General features: G+C 37.2%; 2 protein-coding genes across 2 annotated transcripts; both read right to left on the reverse strand.

The window, feature by feature from the left end:
* Nucleotides 1–2,669: 2,669 nt before the first annotated feature.
* LOC135682890 (ankyrin repeat domain-containing protein 54) lies at nucleotides 2,670–10,970 on the reverse strand. Its single transcript, XM_065197973.2, has 2 exons — nucleotides 9,055–10,970; nucleotides 2,670–6,731 (listed from the first exon to the last, which is right to left on the reverse strand). Exons 1-2 carry the CDS (start codon nucleotides 9,868–9,870, stop codon nucleotides 6,660–6,662), a joined length of 888 nt encoding a protein of 295 aa, XP_065054045.2. The 5' UTR covers nucleotides 9,871–10,970; the 3' UTR covers nucleotides 2,670–6,659.
* A 5,876-nt stretch (nucleotides 10,971–16,846) lies between these two features.
* LOC135682018 (uncharacterized) lies at nucleotides 16,847–23,592 on the reverse strand. The gene is made up of 5 exons (XM_089112937.1): nucleotides 23,442–23,592; nucleotides 22,707–22,773; nucleotides 21,351–21,413; nucleotides 20,311–20,985; nucleotides 16,847–17,560 (listed from the first exon to the last, which is right to left on the reverse strand). Exons 2-5 carry the CDS (start codon nucleotides 22,768–22,770, stop codon nucleotides 17,091–17,093), a joined length of 1,272 nt encoding a protein of 423 aa, XP_088969063.1. The 5' UTR covers nucleotides 22,771–22,773; nucleotides 23,442–23,592; the 3' UTR covers nucleotides 16,847–17,090.
* Nucleotides 23,593–24,145: the final 553 nt, after the last annotated feature.

Genomic DNA, 24,145 nt, shown 5'->3' on the forward strand with positions numbered 1-24,145 from the left:
TTTGTAAGTTATGATAGTGGAGGGCTCTTTTAAAATTTACATTGCAGAAGGCCCAAATCCCCCCTCCCCTAACTTCTTTAGAATACCCTTTCAACGGTAAATAGACTGTTACCTGCCATAAACAATGCACATCTCCCTTGCCACTGAGAGCAAGATACGTAATGAAGCAAGATGCCTTCAACTTCTCATACCTTGAAATCTTAAAGTCTTTTCTAGTGATAATCTAATGTTTATTTGGTATTTAAGTTTGAAAAGCCTTGGCCCTGTGTCACTATATCTCTTAATTGTTTGCTAAGATCCCAGATAATGTCTTAAATGTACCAAGTAATGTTTTTTTTTCAAAAAAATTAGTGCGTGATTCTTTTTCAATGGGATATTCTGGTATAGAATGGAAGTGCCATATTGGGTTATGAAATTCTAACCCAAAAAATACATTTAGAATTAAAAGTAAACCCAAAAATGAATTTTTCCGTTTCTTGCGATTTATTTCTTGATATACAATTAAGAAATAAATCACCATTCCATGAAAAATATTTATCGAATCTACAGTCTTGTGTGCAAGCTTGTATAGATTCTCCTGAGAACTTTTGGTTCTTTATCGAATGTTTCTTACAAATAACTGATTTACTTTTTGAAAACTTCATTTCTAAAAAAATAATCGAAATGTATATTTCAAAACCATGTCAAGCAGGCCAGTAAACAACTATGGATGCCAAAACAAGTAGTTGCTTTTGGTCCAAGTGAAAACCAGGGGCGTCGCGACCGGGGTGTGTCGGGGGTTGTCACACCCCCAGTAGTATCTCAATAGGAAATTTCAGGTAAAATCCGCTTGGTGGAAGAAACGCTTTAGGTATTTTAGAGACCTTCATGTCATAAAATCAATAAAGGATCAAGCAAAGGTAGTTGCTCCATTGGTTAAATATGATATTCCTTGATATGAATGAAGGTAAACAAACTAATGATTTGAAGCTTTGAAGATTTCTTGTTGGCACTAAATCGAAAAATTCGGGCCCTCTTCAGGTAAAATTGCGTCTTGTGTCCATTTCCCCTAAAGTTTCTCGGTAGAAGCGTCAACTGCAATTCACTATGAGCTCCAGATTTTTTTACATTTAAAAGGCATGCTAAGATGGAGAGAGGGATCTAAATTGACAACCAGTGCTGCTTGTTACCTAGCTATAGAAGTAAATGACAACATGGCTTGAAAGAGTGCATTTTCCAGGGAACTAGAAGCATCAAAATTCGAAAATTTTCTGCTCCTTCGGCGGCAGCCAGTGCCGCCTCGGGTAGTAACTATAACCTTTCCCCGTTCCGATATAGAGATTTGACAAAACTATTAGGAAAATTCCGTTATTATCAAATTAAAATGAAAGTTGTGAGTTATATACAGAGTTAGATTAACAAAATGCATTGCAGAGGTTTGTGACAGCAACTAAAGAATTTCAGGCAAAAATTTTTTAATCAGGTAAATTTGTAGTCCACACCCCCCCCAACAAGGCTTTCCTCGCGACGGCCCTGGTGACAACGATGGGAAAAGGAGATATTTACAAGAGGTCTCTAAGCAGAGACGATGGAAGAGGCACCCATAGTCCCTTTAGTGTCGACAAAAATACCTTAAAACCAAAATTAGCGTTTTAAACCAAAATGAAAATGAACCAGACCGGACAGGGCCCTATTGAATTTGTTGTCCACTGTTGAATTCTGGAACATCTAGAAAAGCGATTCACAAAGCACGCACCGTAGTCTAGCTGATTTGAATGAGAATGCTATGCAGAGATGATATCATTAGGCCATATGGAGCTATGAATTATCCTGCTTCTTTCTTTAATCGTTGCATTTCGCATGAGCCTGAACATTTTTTGCATTAGTTTCAGTTACCATTAATGCTTTGGTCTAAGAGCGGTTAAATACCTTTGTAAATTTATTTCTGCCTACTAAAGAGTTAACATATTGCTCCTCCATTATAACTTTTTCACGGTGCCAACTTTTGGTTTAAAAATATAAAAAGATAGAACATTTCTGTGTTTAGGCTGTAGAGTGTCATTTCGACACAAAAACGGAGGCTTCGGTTGCCTAAGAGAAACAAAAATATCGATTCCTTATAAAAGTTCTTCCTTTTTTACAGGTTTTGTGTGGAAAGTTGTCCAAAAAGGCTTTTCAAAGAATAATAAAAATTTCCAGGTTGCACAGAAAATGGGTAAATTTTGCTTCGCACTTAAGCAATCTTTCTTCCGAAATTGCCTTGCATAACAGTCAAAGGTGAAAGGAAATTTATGTTCAGGTGCAGATCGAAAACACTTCAAAGGAGAATGACAGCTTTTGTTTGTTCCTTTTTTGGCCAATCGGCGACCTCTAACTAGTCGCATAGTTGAGTACTTCTGGTGAGGAAATTAATTACCTCTCCATGCACAAGGATAAAAATTTTTCGGAATATAAACGGATTTCAACAAGCCTAGATTGAGGTAAATCAGAAAATAGTGCATGGTCTTTCAAAAGATGATATGATTTTGGAAAGGCAGAAAGGAACTTGATGTAGCTTTTTATTAGGTTTTATTCACTCGTCATGATTAGGTATTACACAATAATTCATTTTGAAAATGATGAAAGCCTCTATTCTGTGGTGTCCTGTAACTACATGGCCTTCGTCCCGTCTTCCAATAAAGCAGAAAATTATGTATGCTGCAATCGAATAACTTCAAAATAAACGTTTTATGGATTGGATCTTCCATGTTTAATTAAAAAAATTAATATTTGAGGAAATCTAACAAATATTTTTTATGTATCTTAAGTTGATTGTATTGATGTTTTAGCATTAGATTTATCTGGCTGTGCACACAATATTAATTCATATTTGAAAATTTATCAACACAAGCCATATTTGGTAGGAAAGGGGTGAGATACCCTCAGTCAATAACAGGATTAAGCTTGTTCCCATTAACCTTGTTCATATTCCCACTGTCAATCATCTGTCTAAGTAACATTCATGAAAATTGTGATTACCAAGTTGTTGTCGTGAAACTGGCCAGAATGGTTTTGACTGGAAACACACGGGTACAATCTTTCTCCAAGTTGCGTCTCCTGTTTGGCAAACTTTAACCCATGGTTGGTCAAGGTACAAGTATTGTTTGTTTTGCATTCGATTATTATGAACAATTGAAACACTTTTTTGCATATAATTATTCAACATCCAACACCAGGGCCCGCGTCACGAATTTGAAAGTGGGAGGGGGAGCAAGGCCAGCAAAAGAAGGGGGTCAAAGCTTCTTTCCCCTTTTATTGCAGCTTTAAAACTTCTTTCTTCGCGAAAAAGTTGGGGGCAATGGCCACCACACCCTCCCCGGTGACGCGGGCCCTGGACACAATAAATTCAAACAGCTAAAAATGTAACTCAGTAGGCCAATAATGAGTGCGAGGATGGCTCATTGGTTATGGTCGCGAAAAAAAGACCCAAGGATCTAGGCTTCGAGTCCCTGACATGACCAGACTTTCACTTCCAGGCGAAGGAATCTCGAAGCGTGGTGACATTGAGAGGGCAGCCAAGATACTACTCGATAAGCATATTTTCCAGGTGTCCTAATACTTACGCTAAACACTGTCCTAATACAAATACTAATACAAAGAAAAGCGCCTAAGAAAAGCACTGCTGCTTAGAATGAAAAGAAATAAATCCTCTGTTTTATGAATCAAATTTAATTAACAGAACGGAAGGTGTTCTTTTGATGATTCGGGTCCACTGGTTTTAGCTGCAGGTGCGATTGAGTAAAAAAGCACTCACGAACCAACCCTAACATATTTTCATGGTTGATGTCTTTTCAGATGAAACACTCCATTTGCAAATGCGCAAAAAAACACTCCTCTATGCGAAAATGCTAAAACTTCGCTTAAAATTAAATCATAATGGGTAGAAAACTGTAGAGATTTTACAAAACTGGGAAAATACAGCCTGTCGTCTTGTAAATGGGACTAAATTTCATGAAAATAGACTTATTTAATCAGCTGCAATGCAAATTACAATTTAACGGACCTGATAACAGTGGCGGCCTGGCAGGGGGGCGGGGGGACCAGGACCCCCCAGCTGACTTTTTTATAGGGGCACTAAAGCTTGTATAGAGTGCCGAAAAAAGTTTGATACGGCCGACTTGTCTGATTATTAGGTCTCTATGAGGTCAGCAGAGACAAAGGAGACGCCTTAAAATTAAAAACTTTCTTTGGGTGCATGGCCCCATACCCCCTTCTAACAGTCATTTTAGGGCACTTGGGCCGCCTGTATTACCCAGACAAAACATTTGTACTGTTCGCATGGGGCAAAAATTAATAAATTTTTTAGAGCAGTGTCAGGAAACTTGTTGTTAAATTCCTTTGTGTGGAGGGCACAGCATTTATGGAGCACACAGAAATACTCCGAAGACAGTCTGTGTTTAGGGTGTCCGGACTCATGCCCCACCCTCTTCTAGGGAAAATTTTGAATTTCAATGAGTCTCTTTGGCTCTACTGGCCTTCAGAGACCTAATTAACATACATTCGGTTGTTTAACTGTTTCATCCTAGATTAGTCCGTCTGCTATCTCAAATCACTTCCACGAACGTACAGTTTTTTATGTGCACAAGATATGAAGAAATAGCGCTACAAAGTGCATTCAAAGCTAAAACATATTCCAGCGCTAAATCATATGAAACCAGCTCTTATTATGTTTCTTCAAAAAGGAAACATTAAACAGATTACTTTTAACTCAAAACATTGACTTCATGTTTCTCAGGAACGCCGGGGAAGAGGGCGCAGGAGGTCAACTGCCCCTGTTGCCTTTGATAGGATGGGCAAGGGGCCAGAGTGCCCTATTCATTTAAGTGCCCTTGAAACCAGCCATAAGATCATAAGATCAGATATATTCATATTAAATTCTGGTTGTAAATAGTGCCTTATTCATGACGACACTTCTCAAAACCTGTAAAAAAATTCCTTAAGCCAAAAGATAGCCAATGTTCCAGATACGTACAGAAAATCGAAATAAAATGGCAGATACGAAGGAATTAGTAAAAGCTGAGAATTATCTTACGAATGCCCTTTAACTCAAGCTCGCCCCTTGGTCGTTCCTTTAGTAGGTACTTAAGGTTTCTTTTCAAGGGTCAGGCCTAATTTTCTTAACGGTTGCGTTTTTGGTCTTTTATAATATTCCTTTAAAGTTAGATAAAATATTTACTTCATTTTATATCAAATGCCTTATAATCAATTCTAGCATCTTTCAATTGTGCCATAGTGAATTCACAGATAAGTTAGAAATCGCATTTTCTAGCCCTATGAGTAACTGGAATCCTCCACTTATTGTCTAGGACCGACACTTTCAATAATTTTTTTCCCCGAAACCCCCTTAGTTTGCCCCCTCACTGTAAGTTGTGTTATATCTATGTTTTGAGCTTATTAAGTTCCTCCAAATTACAAGTTTAGCAAAACAAAGGTAAATATTTTATCTGGCGCTTTGGATTCCCCTCCAAGGTGCCAAATGAACACAACAGTTACAAAGAGAACAAAACCCTCATTTTACCACATCGTATGGGTAACTCTTGGAATTTCCCTAAACATGTTCTTGACACATTTTTATTTAGTTTATCTGCTTAAATTGGCTTCGAAGAGACCCCCATGAAACATTGTCCTGACACCCCCATGAAAAAATTTTATAATTGGGACCCTGTTCTCACGTGGGGGTCAGTCTATTCTTGACATACAAGATTAAAAAATATAAGAGCACTACCAGAATGCCGATCTTTTCAGAAAAAAGACAATAATGTTAGTTATGAAGGGCGCCATTTTGCTGCTGGCCCCTCCAGGCGAAAAAGGCCAGGCCGCCTCTGCTGGATAAGGTCAACAAAAGAGAACACTCAACAATGCAAACATTATCTATCGGTTTTCTTCTGTTAAGGGGTTTTCCTGGTAAATTCTTTGAAGGAAGACCGAGAACTCGCAACCCAAAAGACCACATTTTGCCCGCGGTGATTTATTGGTTTTTTTCCGGATATATTCAAACAAGATTAGTCGAAAGGGCGATCATTATATTTGAATGACAAGGGCCAAACAGGATCAAGAAACATTGTGACATGATTTCAAATGCAAGGATTTATTCATTAGCATCTTTATTATTAACGGAAATATTTGCATTAGCCTTGCTGTATCTTCTTAATTAAAAAGAGGACAATCACAGTGATGGAGGGATGCTAAGGATAAAAGCAAATTGAAATTGCAGCAAGGTGATTTAGACTTTTAAAAAATGGTGCGGTGTTATACCCAAAAAGACAGGCGAAGGTATACCAGCATACTTAAGAATATCTATGTTGAAGACATTCTAAAGTTCTGTGTAAAATAATTAACAATATAATTAAGAATATTAAACTCATAATCAACATTATAATTAAGAAAATAAAATATCAAACAACATAAATGTGATACAGTTCTTATTGAAAACGAAAAAATATCAAATTTTGCATTCATATTTCTTTTTTATTATTCTTTATAGCATTATTACTTGAGTTTATTATGTACACATGCATATTATTCTATATAATTAATAATAAACAATTGCTTTTGAAATATAATTTAGCTAAACTTACACTACCATACAAGCATAACAAAGTCTATATACACAATTTTCTCTGGAGGAATGTAATCCAATGTCAGGAAATATTATCTTTGTTATCAATTGCCATCTGGGTAAAATTCAGTAACAAGTCTCCAACTTCATCAACCTGCAGTACAAAAGCACCATTATTAAAAATATAACATGACTATTACTTTTGATTGTTATCTATAAACATGAACTTGTGCCTCTTTAAGTATTGCTTGAATTCATTGATCTATAAAAAAAGACTTGATTGAGTTTTAATTGTGAGCAGCCCATTCAAAGAGAGTACCGTTTACTATCAATCCTAAGAGCATTCTCCTCTTCTGTGGTTTTATTTTCTGCACTCATATGCAAAGCAATGCAGCTCATATAAATCAAAAAAGCTTCCCCTTCTGTTTGGAGATCTCTTCCTTTAGAAATTGATCAGTCCTCAAACTTTGGCATTTCAAGGCCATAAGGTCAATCAAGTTTTTTTTCGAGATCAGTGCTTTAATTCTTTTTTCTTCTCTTATCTTAAAAATAATGACCTTCATTCATTTCAAGTTGAACATTCCCTTCAAGGTTATCTACAAACTGGGACTAAAAACAAAAAGGCTTTTCTCTGTGTTATCCCAATAGAGCACCCAAGTGTGACGTCATCAAAAATCTATTTTTAGAATTTCTCAAATTTGGCCGCATAATCTGAAAGAACAATATAAAATACCTCTCAATGTGCAATATTAGCTAGATATGTTCCAAATTGGGCGAGATATGGCCAATGAAAGATTTCAAGTTTGCCACCAGATTTCTGTTATTCTGGCCTGGTTCATAAAGTTTTGAACCTAGACCAAATTCGTAATGCCTTTAACTGATTTTGCATATTTAGAGGTACTTCATGATGCTCTTTTAGGTCCTGGGATCAAAATTCAAAAATTCTAAAAATAAATTTTTATGACGTCATCACTTAGGTACTCTATAACTTATTTAAAGACTGAGAGCAAATTTTACCTAAAAGCTACAGCTTGACCTTTAGTTAAAAGCATTTGATTCACGAAGAATGTTAATTTTAAGCAAAAATACTTGTAATTAACAGGCCAGCTAAAAAAACTGAAAATTTTGATTGTCTTTTCCCGTGGTTATATTGGGAAATGTAAGGCAGGCTCATGGTCTGTAAGATTTATACCTTAGGGCATTTTACATATTAGCAATGAATTTCATGAAATCACCAGGAACTTTTAGAGATATTTCCTTAAAGTTTTTACAAGCTTTTGAAAAAGATCGTCCCTTGCAAAATCTAAAAATCTGAGAAATAGAAAGACCAAAAAGAATATGTAGCAAAAGTTTTCAAGGCAACAATCATTCAGAAAAATTTGGATTGAACACAACTGATTCTAATCTAGCCTTTGGTATAAATACTTTTCCTCAGATATAAAATGTTTGTAATAAGTTGCTGACTTGTCTTAGTGCCCAGTAAAAATCACTTCATCTTGACATCGTGGGGTTCAAGTGTGTGTAACAGGAAAAGCAGTCATGACATTATTCTAGTCTTAAATTAGCAGAAATCTTTTCAAGCTTATCGATACTCTGATCACTAGCTTGTATTAGACACTAAAAAAATTACTCATACTCAAAAGATGGCTTTGCATAGAAGAAGACCATGTCATTTATCAGTAGGATTTGCATTTCAGAAGCAGACTACTTTGAGCTTCCAATCATCATTCAGATTTTTATCAATCTGCTTGTAAAAAAGTTTTTAACTGCAATTCTGTCCTTAACAACCTGAAAGATAATAACTTATATGTTCACATATAACTATTATTCTGTTTGATGTTTTCTGAAGCCTGTCCAAAGAAACACTCTTGGAAAATCTGCAAAGCACTTAAATCAAATATTAGCACTTGGTACAGGAAAATTGACAGGCAAATCATAAACAACAAACTATATACAATTATTTTTTTGTTTTTTTGTTTCTTTTAATTAAACAAGGTATTTAGGCCAAGATGGCCTCTAACATTATTTCAAAAATAACATAACAATAAACATATATATATGTAAGTTTCAAAATAGCATGGAAAAGTGGTGAGGCTAGAATACTTAAAATAATTTTTGTCAGGCATGTTTCCAATATAAAACCCTTGCTAATGACCAAAATGTAAACAAAAACTTATAACAATTTGCAGATAAAAAGTAAAGTGGGCATAACAAAAACCTATTTGATTGTTTCCTTGTTTTTGAGCAATCAGTGACCTTCACAGAGGCCAACCTCTCAAAAATCTACAGACTAAGATAAAAAAAACTCTTTCTGTCTATACAAGTAAGGAATCTTTTTTAGAGAAGACAGGTTCCAAAACCCCTAAATGAAAAGACAACCTTGCTTAACCAATAGTTATTATCAAATGTGGTCCATATATCTTGATGAGACAAAAAGTAAAGTAGTAAGCTATATATGAATTAGAGTGCCACATTACCTGCTCTTTTGAAGTTAGGCTGGAAATCTGGTTCGATAGCATCAAAATATCTGCCTTCTCCTTCTCAGTTCCTTTTCTATAAAAATATTCCTTTAACAAATCTGCTATATCCTTGATGTGGGTCCTTCTTTGCAAATAATTGAAACAAGATTCATTTGCACCACCATCCGATTTATGAAATACTCTGAGACGTGCAAGTGCTAGATGCAGTGGTGTTTTTCCAAAAGAATCAGTAGCTGAAATATCTGCTCCATGGTGAAGAAGTAATGTGACAATGGGAACTTTGCCGGAACAAGCAGCTAGATGTAAAGGTGTATTACCATTGACATCTTTGACATCGGGACTGGCTCCGTTTTCTAGCAACAATCTCACAATTTCTTCGCAGCCATTAGCAGCACATATATGTAGGGGAGTTCTTTGCTTTTCATCTGAACAGTTCAAATCAACATCTGGGTGTTTGCTTATTAAATTTTTGGCTGCAGTTACGTCTTTGGTTGAAGCGGCAGTTCGCAGCCGTTTCTCATTGGCAGACGTGCATAGCCAATCAAGCCTAGAGTGCCGATTCTTCCTAAGAATCCTTTTGTGAGACCTCATGAGCTTTGTCATTAGATTAGTTTGTTCATAAGGGCTCTGTACAGTGCTGTCGCATGGCGTTATAACAATATCTATATTTGCAGGCCGAAGATACATTTGCTTTGGAAAATCAATATCTTTATTTTGTGTCCCTTCGAAAGTACTTGGCATTGACAGGCTTGGTATAGGAGCAACAATTTTGACCAGTTGTTTACATTCGTCGTTTTTCCCGCTTTCCTCCATTATAGGAATAGAGTTTTTAAAAATCAAACCTCTACATATAACTCAGGAAAAATATTCAAATCCCTTTCTGTTGTTATTAACATTAAAATGATATAAATCACATAGCCGGAGACTTGGTATAAATCATCGGAAACTCACCTTACTCTTCTTGTCAACTTCAGCTTTGAGACGATCTTCTTCATGAGCCTCGCTACCAATGTAAGCGACCGTTGACGAGGGCGAGGTTGGTGGTTACTTGCAGTATTACCATCAACCGACTTCATACCGTGGTTCGAACAGTTTTTAAAAACAACTCATTGTTGCTAAAAATAATTTTTAAATACTGTACTTTTCATAAAGACACTAAGCTATAAAGCAAGGGTCCTCTAAAGCCTCTTGGAAGATTTTCTATTCACTTTAGGAAAATTACTCAAGACTATGAAAATTTAGAGAGAATGTAGTGCAAGACAATTCAAGAAAACTAGCCTCTTCACAAATATATTCCAGTAAACATGATTTTTAAGAGCTTGGATAATCCTTTTATAGGGAGCTGAAATTACTTAAACTCTTTTGCGAAGAAAACATTTTTTTGTTGTAGATGCATTGAAATTGAGATAAGCATGAGGAATGCATTCGGCATTGAGAAAATAACTTAACGCTTTTGCTTGAACAGCAAATGGCTTTGAAAAAGCAAACATTTTATAACATACTGGCTAAAAGCTTTTTCTTCTATAATCCTCGTGGCATAAAACGTCAGAATAAAGGTCTGAAAGAACACGATGAAAAGATATACCTAGTTGTGGATCGAAATAGGCCAATCAGGAAAACGCACGCACAAGACCGGTATAGTTGTCCAATCAGTGCCGTGTGCCTAAAGAAAAATTACCACTGGAGTCCAAGAGAGAAAACGAACTCCTTCTGTCAACACAATGGCGGCTTTTTTGTTTGTATGTAGATCGATTCCAAAAATGCTGGATGGAAAGACGGCGGGCCCTGCCAATTATCTGAAACATGTCGTCATTATAGAGTATTGCATAATCTGGGTTATTTAAAAGATGTTGACCGATAGCAGAATCCCTTGTTTTAACACGGTTTCTAGACCTACTAGATCGAGGAGGCTGTTCTCTTTGAAGCTTGGTTTCCACTATGAGTTAACGTGAGTTAATTTGAGATAATTTTGTGATCCGAGTTGGTTTAAAAATTATCTCATAGTGGAAACGCTCATGAAAAATTATCTCATGAAAATTAACTCACGCTAACTCACGTTATCTCATGAGCTTGGAAACAAAATTTTTTGATTTCAAGCTCATGAGTTAACTTGAGATAACATCTTATCAAAAGAAGCCGATGCGTGGGAGGGGAAGGTGCTATAATTTGCACTGAGGTTCTTACGCAACGCACTTGCACTGAGTATTACTTTAGATGTTGAAAACAGTTTTCTTTACTAAAAAAATTAATTGTGAAATAAGAGAAACATTTTCTCATTTCTAAGATCCTGTTGCAAGTGGTCGTATTCACCAAACGCATATCTTTTTTTGGTAGACTCTCCGTACAGAAAACCTTGGCGCAGATCGCGAACGGCACTTCTAGCAAAAAATATTTTCCTTCTAAGTATTCTCAAAAGCAGAAGTAAAATAAGTTGTTCTTGTAAGACGCCCGCCATAGCTGGAAGACTCAAATAAAATGTGATTTCTGAAATTTCAATACTTAATTCTATCTCAAGTGGAAACCGAATCGGTACATGGGTTAATTTTGAGATAGCTCGCGTTATCTCACGCTATTTCACACTATCTCAAGTTAACTTGAATTTAGACCATGAGTTAATTTTCAATTTAGCTCAGAATTATCTCACGTTAACCCATAGTGGAAACCAAGCTTGAGAGGCAGTGTGTTTCTTATGCTGGAAGGAACATGTTGTTTACCCTATCTCCCAACCTATGGATAAAACAACATGTTCCTTCCAACAAAAATGATTTTCCAGTACTAAATCCGTTCTCTTTGGAGCAAAATCTGCAAAATCTCCGAAAAGCATTTCAGAATCCAGTTTTGTTAACGATTGAAGTGCTTTAGCATTTTAGTTTCTATTTAATTGGGAATGTCTAAAGAACGCGAAGGAATTTTCTATGTAAACCCTTAAACGAGGGGAAACTTTAAAACTTCGGTAGAGGTAGTGTCAACTTCGGTAGTGTCCCCTGTGAGCGAAGCAAGCAGAAACTTTTTGCGACCACGCCCTTCATACTAGCTTAAAATACATTTCAGAATTTCTTATAGTCGTTTGCTTGCAGTCTTTTAAAATGTTTTAATTTTGTCTTATATATCCCCCCATTCTAAGGTACTAATTTTATTATAGATTTGCACTTTCCTCGGAGACCAACATTCTGAGGATTGGGGGAGGCGGCCGCCCCCTTACCCCTCCCTTCACTCCGCTCATATTTAGAAGTTTTGGGTGCATTTGTTTAGGTCTTAAAAACTAAATAAGCAAGATCTATCAACGAAGAAAATCACAAGACAATAGTGCGTTTAGGTGAAACGGCAATTTTAAGTATAGCTTGAAGGATAGTCTATTCGCGGAGGGGGAGGGGGGAAGGGGCGCCTGTTCATGATAATTGTTTCTCATAGTCAAAAAAACCTGCAGTCCTTAACCTGCGGAACCTGGTGGGGGTTCAATTTCATGTTTTCTCGTTTTAAGGTGGTTTTCTCTTCTAAAAAGTAGCTCTTAGGTATTTGGTACAAATTCTGAGCTTTGTCTTTTTTATAAAATAAGTGAAGTTCATGCAAAGCAAAACGTGAGGCAACAAATGCGTAGAGACTGAAAGACTGTTCGATTTTTAACTAATGAAGAAGAGACAATGATCAGTGTTTAGAAGACAAAGGAATTTTGACCATTAATTGGATTTTCTTGATACGTTCTATTAATGATGAGATATTAGCAGATCAGTTTGCTAAAGAACTGTAATGCAACAAGAACTTTGAGCCCTTCCTACCTTATTTTAGTCAGTATAGTGAACGGAGTATTGTAACCTCAATTATTCAAATTAAAGTCAAGGAACTAGGAATCTTGGTGGCTTCACAATATGGGTTAACCCGTGCCTGTGAATTATGGTCACAAATTCACTGAATTATAGCCTATCTTGATACTTTCATAAGATAAAAAGACAGTGATTGATTCATTTTATATTTCTTTTATAATTTTTGATTACACCTGAAGCAAATGATAGATAAACAAATATCTAGTAATTTTTAAAAGATGGAACTGAAAAACGATACAAAATGAATGATTATGTTAGTTTGCTAGCGTTAAACGGACTGAATAGGCTTGGCAACGCAAACTTTGTCTAAAATCCTCTGCTTTATGATAAGCATTGCATATACATTTTTGCCTGTCTCAGGCTTCAAATTTATCTTTCTAATAATGCACGCAGTTATGTTAACCAGTACACATGTGGCTTCTTCTGTAGGTCTTCAATAATGTCCTGCTTAGCTTTGTTAAACCAGGAAACGATCTAACCGCAACATGGTGGAGGTGGAGGAGCACAACATGGTGGAGGGCAGGCTGGTGGACATGGTGGTGGGGGTGGTGGTGGGAGTGGGGGTGGTGGTGCAGGTGGATGGATCATATATGACCACTGTTGACAAACAGGAGGGCAAGGAGGTGGTGGAGGAGCAGCTAAGCCAGGGGCACCAGGAGGTCCTGGGGGGCCGGCTGGTCCAATTGGTCCAGCTGGACCAAAGCATCCGTTGGGTCCTCTTGGTCCTGGCATTCCTGGGCCACCAGGTGAACCAGGTGGTCCTACGGGACCTGGTGGGCCTGGAATTGGTGGTGGCGGTGGTGGTGGTGGAGGAGGAGGTGGTGGGGCACAAGGAGCTGGCATTGGTGGTGGGGCTCCACAGCACATCGGTGAACAGTCAGGGGCACAACCAACATCGCATCCATCACCGCAGAAGAATCGTTTTTGGCCTAAAAACGCAAATAAAATGAAATAAGTTGGCTATCTTAGGAGAAAACAATCAAACATGAGTTTTTGAGAAAAAGAAGGTTTAGCAGTCTTGTTTTGTGTTGTCGAGATTGATGTGAGCTTTTTAAAGTTATAGAGAACAAGTGGTGTCAGTCTTGAAAAATAAAGATTAGAGAAAGTGGATCTTAGAAAGTGATATGTCTGATAATAATATGAAGGAAAAAATATCCATAAAAAGTGCCAAGAGAGTCCCAAAGTCTGTTGTAATATCGACCCACGTAAGTCCCTAAGTGTCCCTCGATCACTACCAGAGCCACAATCCACCCCAACCAGCTCTTCCGCCATGAATCCCGCCAGCTCTTCCACCAACAATCCCGCCAGCTCTACCACCATCGCGTAAATTCCTATTTACAGGTGCCATCTGCATTTTTTAAGAACTAAATCACTCTATAACACTGATTAATGAACAAACCGACTTTTATTAACCTTGACGATAAATGCATCCATCGATGTCTTAAACATGACATTGAACATTAAATATAATCCTAGATATATTTTACTGCCTATAAAGCACAATTTAGTGTCCTTCCTTTTCTTTTTGGCAACAATACATTTTGGATATATCAAGAAAATAAAATAGCTAAGTTGTTCATATTTTACTTATATTTGAGGAATATAACAGCTAAGGGACTAAAATCTGTTTTTTATATTCTGGAATTATAATAATTCGATTAATCTGATAATTTCTTAAGGAATCATATGCTTATATTGTCTTCATTATGATTCCTGATGTAGAATATATCTATAGCGCGAAGCAATTAAAATGTCTTTTTAAATAGGATTATTTTTGAAAGCTAGAACAATCTAGTGCAAGATTTACTTTATAGAGCAAAAAATTGTATATTTTATCAATCCTTTCCATTTAAAGTTTCCTTCCAGTCAAAGCATGGAAACTGCAGTACTGCCATACAGATAGTGCTAGACATAGCTTACGAATAACACACTGAGATACGCAGCCAATCCGTTAACTGAAAGTCAAAAAAAGATGACAAGTCTGTCCGTATCCTTTAAATCTTTTTAACTATAAGCTTTAAAAATTCAGAATAATCAAACAAAAGTTGAAACCACAAATGATTGAAAAAATATTGTGCAATGATCATAAGGGAACAGGAATGTCATTACCAGTTGCATAGGGGGCACGACGTGGGTAGTTTTCAGCATATGCGCCAGAGACGAAAACGCCTGAAAGCTCAAATATCGACTACGAACGCGTTTTGGTTACAAGTTCTCCATTTTGTAGTATCCAAAACACGAAACTTACATTCTGCCAAATATAATCATATTCACGATTTTTTACATGTACTGCTTGTTTTTCAGTTTTGTCAGTTCTCTATTCAAGAAAAAACTTCAAATGTCGCCTTGTCGCCTGTTCTAACTTAGCAAGATGCAAAATTACGCTGTAGTAAGATCTGTCAACTGTGAATGACTATCATTGACTTAAGTCTGCAACAGAAGCTGGTAGAAGTTCAAATCCTTGTTAAATTTTACTACCAAACTTCAAAACGATAGTTGATATACTGTAATTTTGTTTTTCTTGTAATGAGCATACTTTTCCAAGGTACATATAGCTGTTATCTTCATTGAACAAAACTGATTAAACTGTTTTTGCTTGTCTTTTCCCTTAAGATGAGTGAATCACCAAATATTTCACACGTCTCTTCAAGCACACTTGTGCTCGAAATCGAATGCAGTAGAGAAGAAAATTGGTATCTCATGTAAATGAGCATGAAATAACGTTGGGAAATAACTTTATTCTCTACTTCATGTTCCGTCTTTCAACCAGTTTACACCAGTTTGTGGCTATAACAAGTTCCATTTAGATCTCTTTTGTCGAATGACAACAAAAAATTATACCCATTGCAGAAAAAATATATCATCAAAACACCATTATGGTCAATCAATTCTAATACAATCAATATGCAATAAGCTAAAATTTGATTCTTCTTAAACTAATAGGTGAAATTGAATAGCGCTTCTTGAATCCGTTGACTTGGTCTTCATAGAGATGACTTCGTTGACGGTTTCAAAAAAACCTTTTAACGATGTTTTATACTGTTTATTTGCCACAGCATGTTGGAGCACATGATGGAGCACAGACTGGTGGAGGTGGTGGTGGTGGTGGGGCACAGCACATGGGTGCACATTGAGTTGGGCACACGGGTGCTGGTGGGGGTGCTTGACGAAGGAGAGCTTGGAAGTGGAGACAGATGGGTGGGCATGGTGCTGCTGGTGGGGCGGGCATTCCTGGGGCTCCTGCTGGTCCCATTGGTCCCATTGGTCCCATGGGGCCACCACATCCTGGGGGTCCAATTGGTCCTGGAGGTCCAAGAGATCCTGGTCCACCACAGCATCCTGGGGGTCCTGGAGGTCCTGGGGGTCCTGGAATTGCTGGTGGTGGGCATGGCATTGGGCATGGTGGTGGTGGGGGTGGTGGGCAGGGAATCATCATAGGTGGGGGTGGTGGTGGAGCTGCACAGCAAGATGGAGCACATACGGGTGCACATGATGGCGCACAACTAGCACCACAGAAGAATCTTTTTCCTAAAAGAAAAAATGCACTTTGTTACATGATGGTTCGTAAGTAAGCATTGAATTGCAAGTTGATTAAACATAGTAAATTTTATCAAAATAAGCAAAAGGAGCTTGCACTTTGAACTTTCACAACGTGCTTTTTATAAATAGCTGAAAAATTAGAATATGTGGATTTACTTGAAATGCTAAAGGGGGATTTTCTCCAACTAAAGAATTATGCGAAATAACGAAGAATAGGTGTAATCACAATTTTTTACATTGGGTAGTCTGCTTTCTCGAAACATATCCATAAGCAGCTTCAATTGCTAAGAAATGTCAATTTAGTATACTAAAGATGCCTTTATGTATTATCTTTTGAAAGTTTCTTTGGAATTGAATCCAAAAGAAAGAATCAAAGCAAGACAAGTACCACTTGAATTTGATGAAGGCAGACAGCAAAAAAGATTCACTTTGGTTGATAGAATATTTCATTCAATATTTTCAAATATCATTTACTTCTTACACCATTATAGCTATACACCATTTACACACATGTCATTAAAATATAACAAAATGTATTGCTTTCGTGTAATTTACGCATAGATTATAAATCTGCATGATAAGTAGCAGAAATAGTTCTAAAATGATATTGAGTCTATCTTGGTGGATGCAGTCCGTTGATTGTTCATTCGATAAAAGTCTTCAATAAATTGCTTATTTTCCACAGCATGTAGGTGCACATGATGGCATGCACATTGGTGGGGGTGGTGGTGGTGGTGGTGGGGCCATGCAACATGGTGCTGGGCATGGAGCTGGGCAAGGCAATGCACGTGCACTTGCTTGCCATTGGACACAGATTGGTGGGCATGGTGGAGGTGCTGGGGCTGGCATGCCTGGGGGTCCAGCTGGTCCCATTGGTCCCATAGGTCCCATTGCTCCTGGGCATCCTGGAGGTCCAATTGGGCCTGGGAGACCACAACATCCAGGAATTCCTGGTGGTCCAGGTGGTCCTGGGGGGCCTGGTGGTCCTGGAACTGGTGGGGGTGGGCATGGCATTGGGCATGGTGGTGGGGGTGGTGGGCATGGCATCATAACTGGTGGGGGAGGTGCAGCACAGCACATAGGAGCACATGCTGGGGCACATGATGGTGCACAGGCAGCTCCACAGAAGAATCTCTTGGCGCCTACAAAGAAATAAAAGTTTTCTTAGTCTGTCTTGTATCAAAACTGACAAATTATCATATACGATTCCTAAACTTGACTGAAAATTGTGATATAAATCAATAAAAACCTTTAGAATTTTTCTTTAAATTTTATGAAAAGGTTTTATGGCTTGATAATTATCTTAGACAGGATGCATTCCAGAATATACTTATGAGCTCGTAATTTTGCGTATAGTCTGATAATTTAAGCAATTTCCTTTAAGACTAAAGTTTGAAGAAGATCTTTAATAACCCATTGAGGTTTTAATAGGTTATTAAAAAAATCAATTTTTGACTTTGCATAGTATGGTTTTACGTCTTTATACAAGATGTGCAAATCCACTTCAAGAAATTCTATATACATGTCGTGTAAGCAGTGATGAATGCGAAGCAAATGTTTATGCATTGATTTGTTACGATGGACGAAATCAAAAGCGTGTAAAGGTTATGTTAGTTATGTTATCAATTAATTAGTTGAAGTAAGACCCCATTGCTAGAAAAAAAGGCTGAGAATTGTACGTTGTCAAATGTTAAGCTGTGACTCATCCTCTTGCATTTTAGCTAAGATTGCAAATTTCAAACTAGGCCCTACTTTTTGAGTTATGGTGTCTCACAAAGTTTTTAGAAAGATATTAAGGTGAGTAATAAGGAGTATGTGTAAAGAAATTAGAATGTTAGTATGTTGAATTACCTTGGTTAGCAAGGAGCGTTGCGAGAATAGTGTTAGCTGAAAATATGAGTTATTCTTCCTGTGTTCGGCGTCTTCTTCATTTGTTAGCGATTAGCAGTTATAATCTTCAGCATGTCATCTTTAAAACTGATTACGCAGCTTCTGGTATCAAAAGGGCTGTTAAAACCTGCCGCAGCGTTTCAAAATGTGCGCGATTCGCCCAAAGTATGCCGCATGCGATCAGAGCGGCCAGGCTCTCTGGTTCTAGACGAAAACTTGGTCTTGCTGCAATTTGACAGCCAATTGATTTTTGATTAGAATAAAGTAAAAATTGAAATGGCGGTCAATTGGTTTGACATTGAAAAGCCAAACTTGACGGTAATCTATTGCAATGATAAACTCACTGTTCATAATTGTGTTATTAAATGAAAGTTAAAAATCATATGAATAACAAAGTTGTGAGCATTGCTAGGAACACACACGTTACTTTGAACGTTAAAAAGACGGTTAAAAGTGTTAGCAAAAGTGTTAAACATCAGTTACTCAGAGAAGGACCTCAAGTCATTCAAAACATTTTTTGCAAAGCATCGAAAAAGCCAGACACTTTAAATAAAATGGTCCAAATTGGTAAATATAATCACAGCTGTTTTGCGCGTGTTCCAAACAATGTATCCAAACATTTAACAAATGTGAAAGAACTTCACCTTTTCTCTTTTCCTGCAGCAAAAATCCAGTTCTGTTATCGGCCACCAGTCTCCACAAAATAGAAATCCATCTCTTGTCAGATTCTTGCATGCCATTTTAGTCAAAAAAGCTTTTCATTTAGGCCCAGCTATTGTTAGCGCGTACGTTTCATTCAGATATCGCAAAAATCCTTTAATGCCTTCTAGCAGAGCATTGGACAAAGGCATTCATTTGCCACATGTTTTAACGTCCCTGTTTATTTCAAAAATGAAAACCTAAGCAAATAATATCTTACTAAGACAGCTGTGAAACATGTTGGATGCTTCTCTTTCTAGAGGACCTTCACTGATACATAGAAATATTAGTCAAGCAGAGAAATTAGGTAATAAGCTTTACTTTATATTGAAAAAGGTTATTATTACTAAGTAGGTATCAATACGTTAGGGCATAAGATTGTGACTGCAATGATTCGTGGTTAAAAGGCGATTTCAGCTTTCTAAGAATATTTTATGAAAACTACCTCGCAGACATAAGGCCCTGTAGTCAAAGATTTCTTGGATTTCTTACTGTGAAATTCTTCAAAAATTTGATTTTTCACAAAATACTGTATATTTTTAATTCTTTTTCAACCTATTTCCAATCTACCCACGTCGTGTAAGTAAAATTTTACAGCTCGCGTTGGTTATAAATCCTCTTTACCTGACTTTTGGCCAAGAGTAAAGTACTTGCAGATTGATTAGATGAAAATACTGAGAAACTGGTTGAGCATTTGCACAATCACTTCTGTGATTATCGACTGGGATAACTCTTACAAAGTCTAATAGTCTTAGCCAGCAAAACGTAACTTTTTCAGAGTAGAGATTTATCAGTCTTCTGTATTTCCAAATCGGAAACAGTGTTTGAGAGTAAAACAAGTACAGTTTTAAGGACCCAGGCCATGTCTTTGTTACCCAATGTGAAGTGAGAATGTCAAATACCCAAGCATTTTCTCAGTTCTCTAAAAACTGTTAGAAGAAGCGTTAGAGATGAGTCAGCCGACTTTGGTTTCATAATTCGGTAATCGAATGCAATTATATTAATCTTTATGATCAATTTCTTGTTAGTCTATATTACATTAGAAAAAATTTACTATTCCATTGTAGAGACTAGGAGAAATTGTGTGGAAATTATAAGCGATAACAGGTACCTATGTACACGATTAAATGTAGCTAGTTAGTTTGTTAAAATCTGTTATCATGTCACGAAGAACGTCGAGGCTTTCATGTTAGGAAGAATGTCAGTGTGTCAGTCTGCGTTGTAATCCAGGTTATTTAGCTCAATTTGATTAGAAGAAGTTCGTTAACAACGACACAACATTAGTCCCACCATACTCCACTCTATCCCATGCAGCAGCTTGGGGCACAGGAAGGCATACATCCCATTGGCGGCGGTGGTGGTGGTGGCGGTGGAGCACATGCTGCAGGAGGGGCACACATTGCTGGTGGTGGTGGTGGTGCAGGAAGGTACACTACTTGTGGGGGTGGTGGTGGTGGTGGTGGAATGTACATTGGTGGTGGAGGTGGTGGGGCAGCAGCAGCACAACATCCTGGAGCTGCTGCCTGGCATTGGGCAGGGCAGCCGTAAGCTGGTGGGGCTGGGGCGGGTGGAGCAGGCAATGATTTGATCATAGCCATCCAGTGCAGACAGATTGGTGGGCATGGTGGTGCTGGAGGAGCAGGGGCACCTGGTGGTCCCATTGGTCCCATAGGTCCGATGGGTCCCATAGGTCCCATTGGTCCTGACATTCCCATTGGTCCACCAGGGCCAGGGGGTCCCATAAAACCTGGGCCTCCGGGAAGTCCAGGGGGTCCTGGTGGTCCTGGAATGACCATAGGTGGTGGTGGTGGAGGTGGTGGTGGTGGTGGTGGGGCCATGGCTGCTGGTGCTGCACCGTAACCACCACAGCATCCAGCACTACAAGAAGGAGCACAACTAGGAGCACACGAAGCACCGCAGAAGTATCTCTTCTTACCGGCTGATTCCTCTTTCTTGTCTCCTGGAATACTTCTCTTGTCTGGAAAGGAAGAATTTATCTATTAACAACACAAGTCAATTGAATCTAAAGTGATTTAAAGTAAAAAGTGTTGATTACAACAAGGGATAATATGTCCTAGCTCTGGAGAGATGATTGTACTATTGATAAGAATTATAGCTTCAAAAATGCTTTTGTTGTTTAGCAAGATTGAGCAAAGAAAAGATCCAAGTAAAGTAAAAAGTTAGTTAGTTAGGCAACCTTAGCTTTATGCCATACGTGCTTTAAAGATAAAACAGACTGTTTCAAATTTCAAGGTGCGTAAATCTCTTTCTGGCTTTTTTCCTATGAATTACCGTCTTATCAGCTATAGAAAACCAATTTTCCATCAAAGCAAGGAAACTAACCATCATCCTTGACGTCTCTCACAGTTTTAATTATGCGCCCATGATATAAATACGCCTCTTCCACTAGAAATAGAACGAAAATCTTTGCATGAGTATTGCAGTTTCCGTTTTAGTAATTTTGCTTTCTAATTACCAGAAGAAAAGTCTGAAAATGTCTACGTTTTGTCTCTTGTTTGCTTATTAAAGAACATGCCTAAGCAAAATTGCAGTTCAGCTAAATTATTTGTTCCTATAATGGACAATATGGTGACAGACTAAAGTGAACTATTTCAACATGTTTTGAATGACTCAAGGGATGATGATAATTTGCTTGCAGTGATGCTTGTGTTCAATGAAACCTTGCTCTTAATAGTTTGGCTAGCATTACAACAAAAATGAAGTACATTAGTGTGGTGTAAACAATTTTTAAATTGTTAAGTTTTAAAGCAACTATATATAAGAGTGGATTATGGCAAAGCTAAATAGCTATGAAGATAAATATTATAATGAGATACCAGGAGAAAGGGATTTTAGAATCTCATAAATTGGTAGGCCTTAAAGAATTATTCAATCCTAAATGCAAAAATTGTTTATTTTGAATTAAGCAAAATATGGGATAAAAATCGTACCAAAGACATTAGGGCTATCAGTAATTCAGGTTGCACATTTTTCAAGAACTAGTGTTGAGCTCGATAAAAAGATCACATTTTTGCTTTTCAGGCCAATGGTATTAATCAAATGCATGCCAAAACAAGGGTGAGAATTGAAAATCAATGAATTTAGAACAGATCAGTGCCTCCGGAGCAGGTAAGTATGGTCTAGCAGTCGAAATGCAAAACAAAACTACACGGAAATGTGAGTCACAGGTACGGCACCTGTTGCGCATGAGCTAGCGAAACAGGTCAAGAAACCCAAGATCATCTATTTGTTTGTGACGTATGTATCCAAAAAATGGCATCTTTGCCTCGTTAAAAATATTGCAGGAAACAATTCATCTTTTAAGTTTTTGCGATTCTCGGCAAACAAAAATTCTGATGATCAAAGCAAGCTTGGAAAATAGAAAGGCAAATCCTGAAAAAACCCTTTTCAGAAATTGAATTTAGGGCTTTGTTTTCAGATTTAAGCAGTTGATGCAAAGCAAAATTTCCACAACAAAGATGGTTTTTCTTTCTTTTATGTCTATGCTTACAAACAATACCCAGCTAAAAACAAGGCATTAAGACCATAGCCTTCCCAAACTTTAATTGATTATCGATTTATGCACCCTACTATGTGATGGGTATACCCCAGGAAGGGATAAAATAGTAGTGTCAGGTGAAAGCAATTATTAGTAGAACACAAAATACTGAAGTCCTAATTATAGTACAGAAAACTCACCTTTCTTTGCGTAGGCCGATACGGCACAGAATAGGATAACTGCAATAACTAACTTTGAAGCCATTTTCTAAAAGAGAAAAGAAATTTTCAGTACTTGCATTTCAAGATTGGTAGAAAACGAAGCAGCAAATCCTTCTAGTACCATATTGCGACCAATAACAAAAGAGAATGCAGGTTTCTATTTTTCACTTTCGATTTTTTCACCTAGAACAACAATTGATTTCTACTCATGAGAAATTTGAGTAGCTATTTCTGGCCCCAAGTTGAAATGTCGAAGGAATTTGAAAGATATCAAACTTCAATATTTTGTCATGCACTGAACTGCAAAATTATCTTGCTTTGCTTGAAATTGTACTTGCAATATACAAAAGCTTTTGCAGTCAAATAGACACTAAACGTCTGGAAAAGTTGTAAATTGGAACTTATTTAAAACGTTGCTCGTTTACGTGGAAATAGCTCAATTCAAGTGAAGTAATTTCTCATATTAGTTCTAATTTGTCATCCAGCTCATCATGTTTCAAAATGGTACACAATTTGGAAAACATCTGTACTTTGTAGATAAGACCTTCAGATACATATATGTTAAAACATTCGAAAAGACAGCAGCCAGTATACGTTAGAATTGCTGTGTAAGATTACAAACAGCTTTAAGGTTAGTATTTCTTTTTGTCTTAGTGTTTATCGTAAGGAACTACTGGCCTAAATTTAAAGTGTAAAGATTTCTTGAAGACTCACCTCTGATTTTGACTGACCACCCAAAGTAGAGCTAAGGATACAACTGCTATGAATTTTGCTTATTGCATTTGAGATTAACCCTTGGCGATTATTTATTCATGTGGTGATCTATTCACCTCTGACCAAGTGATCATGAACAATACAACCAGTAGACGAATTTGATCGAAATTGCTTGTAGAAAAATTTCTTTTGATCATGTTCAGTGACCACGATGCGCTTGCAAGAAGATCATATTCTACCATAGTTTTTTGAAGGGTTGTGCATGAAATCACCAAGAAAATTGATTACAACCTAGTAAGTTTCTTGTACATTGAGTGATCAAATCATACAAAACACCAGTAAATAAATTCACGTGATGACTCATGGCAGGAACGTCAAACCTGTGGCTGTTAACAAAACTTTCCAAGTCAAGTGTTTATTTAGATAATTAACGCAAATGTCATAAACTATTGTTTCAGGTATTCTGGTTTAGTTTGTAAACAGTCTGTGGAAAAAATGATCAAAATGCCTTTTTAAAATCAAAGTTTGATGGACAGAAATCATTTGCCAAAGAAAAATCTAACATCACAAATTGTGCTAAACAGAAATCTTGTGCTAATCTCAATACAAAAAGCTTTTACAAAAAGAATACAAAATTCTAAATACATAACTCGCTTACTTCGTTAAACAGTCAGTATTCAAATATCCATTATTGCTTGAAGTAA

Source organism: Rhopilema esculentum, chromosome 16, assembly GCF_057945365.1.
Source record: "Rhopilema esculentum isolate cy_ngs chromosome 16, ASM5794536v1, whole genome shotgun sequence".
Lineage (NCBI taxonomy): Eukaryota > Metazoa > Cnidaria > Scyphozoa > Rhizostomeae > Rhizostomatidae > Rhopilema > Rhopilema esculentum.

What these genes read in the sequence shown, in the direction of transcription:
- LOC135682890 (XM_065197973.2), bottom strand. Translation starts at nt 9,870, where the DNA reads ATGGAGGAAAGCGGGAAAAACGACGAATGTAAACAACTGGTCAAAATT. An exon ending in GCCTAACTTCAAAAGAGCAG is followed by an intron (nt 6,732 to 9,054) that starts GTAATGTGGCAC and finishes TTTGTACTGCAG; the next exon opens with GTTGATGAAGTTGGAGACTT.
- LOC135682018 (XM_089112937.1), bottom strand. Translation starts at nt 22,770, where the DNA reads ATGGCTTCAAAGTTAGTTATTGCAGTTATCCTATTCTGTGCCGTATCG. An exon ending in GAGAGACGTCAAGGATGATG is followed by an intron (nt 20,986 to 21,350) that starts GTTAGTTTCCTT and finishes CTTCCTTTCCAG; the next exon opens with ACAAGAGAAGTATTCCAGGA. An exon ending in CCCAAGCTGCTGCATGGGAT is followed by an intron (nt 17,561 to 20,310) that starts AGAGTGGAGTAT and finishes ATTTCTTTGTAG; the next exon opens with GCGCCAAGAGATTCTTCTGT.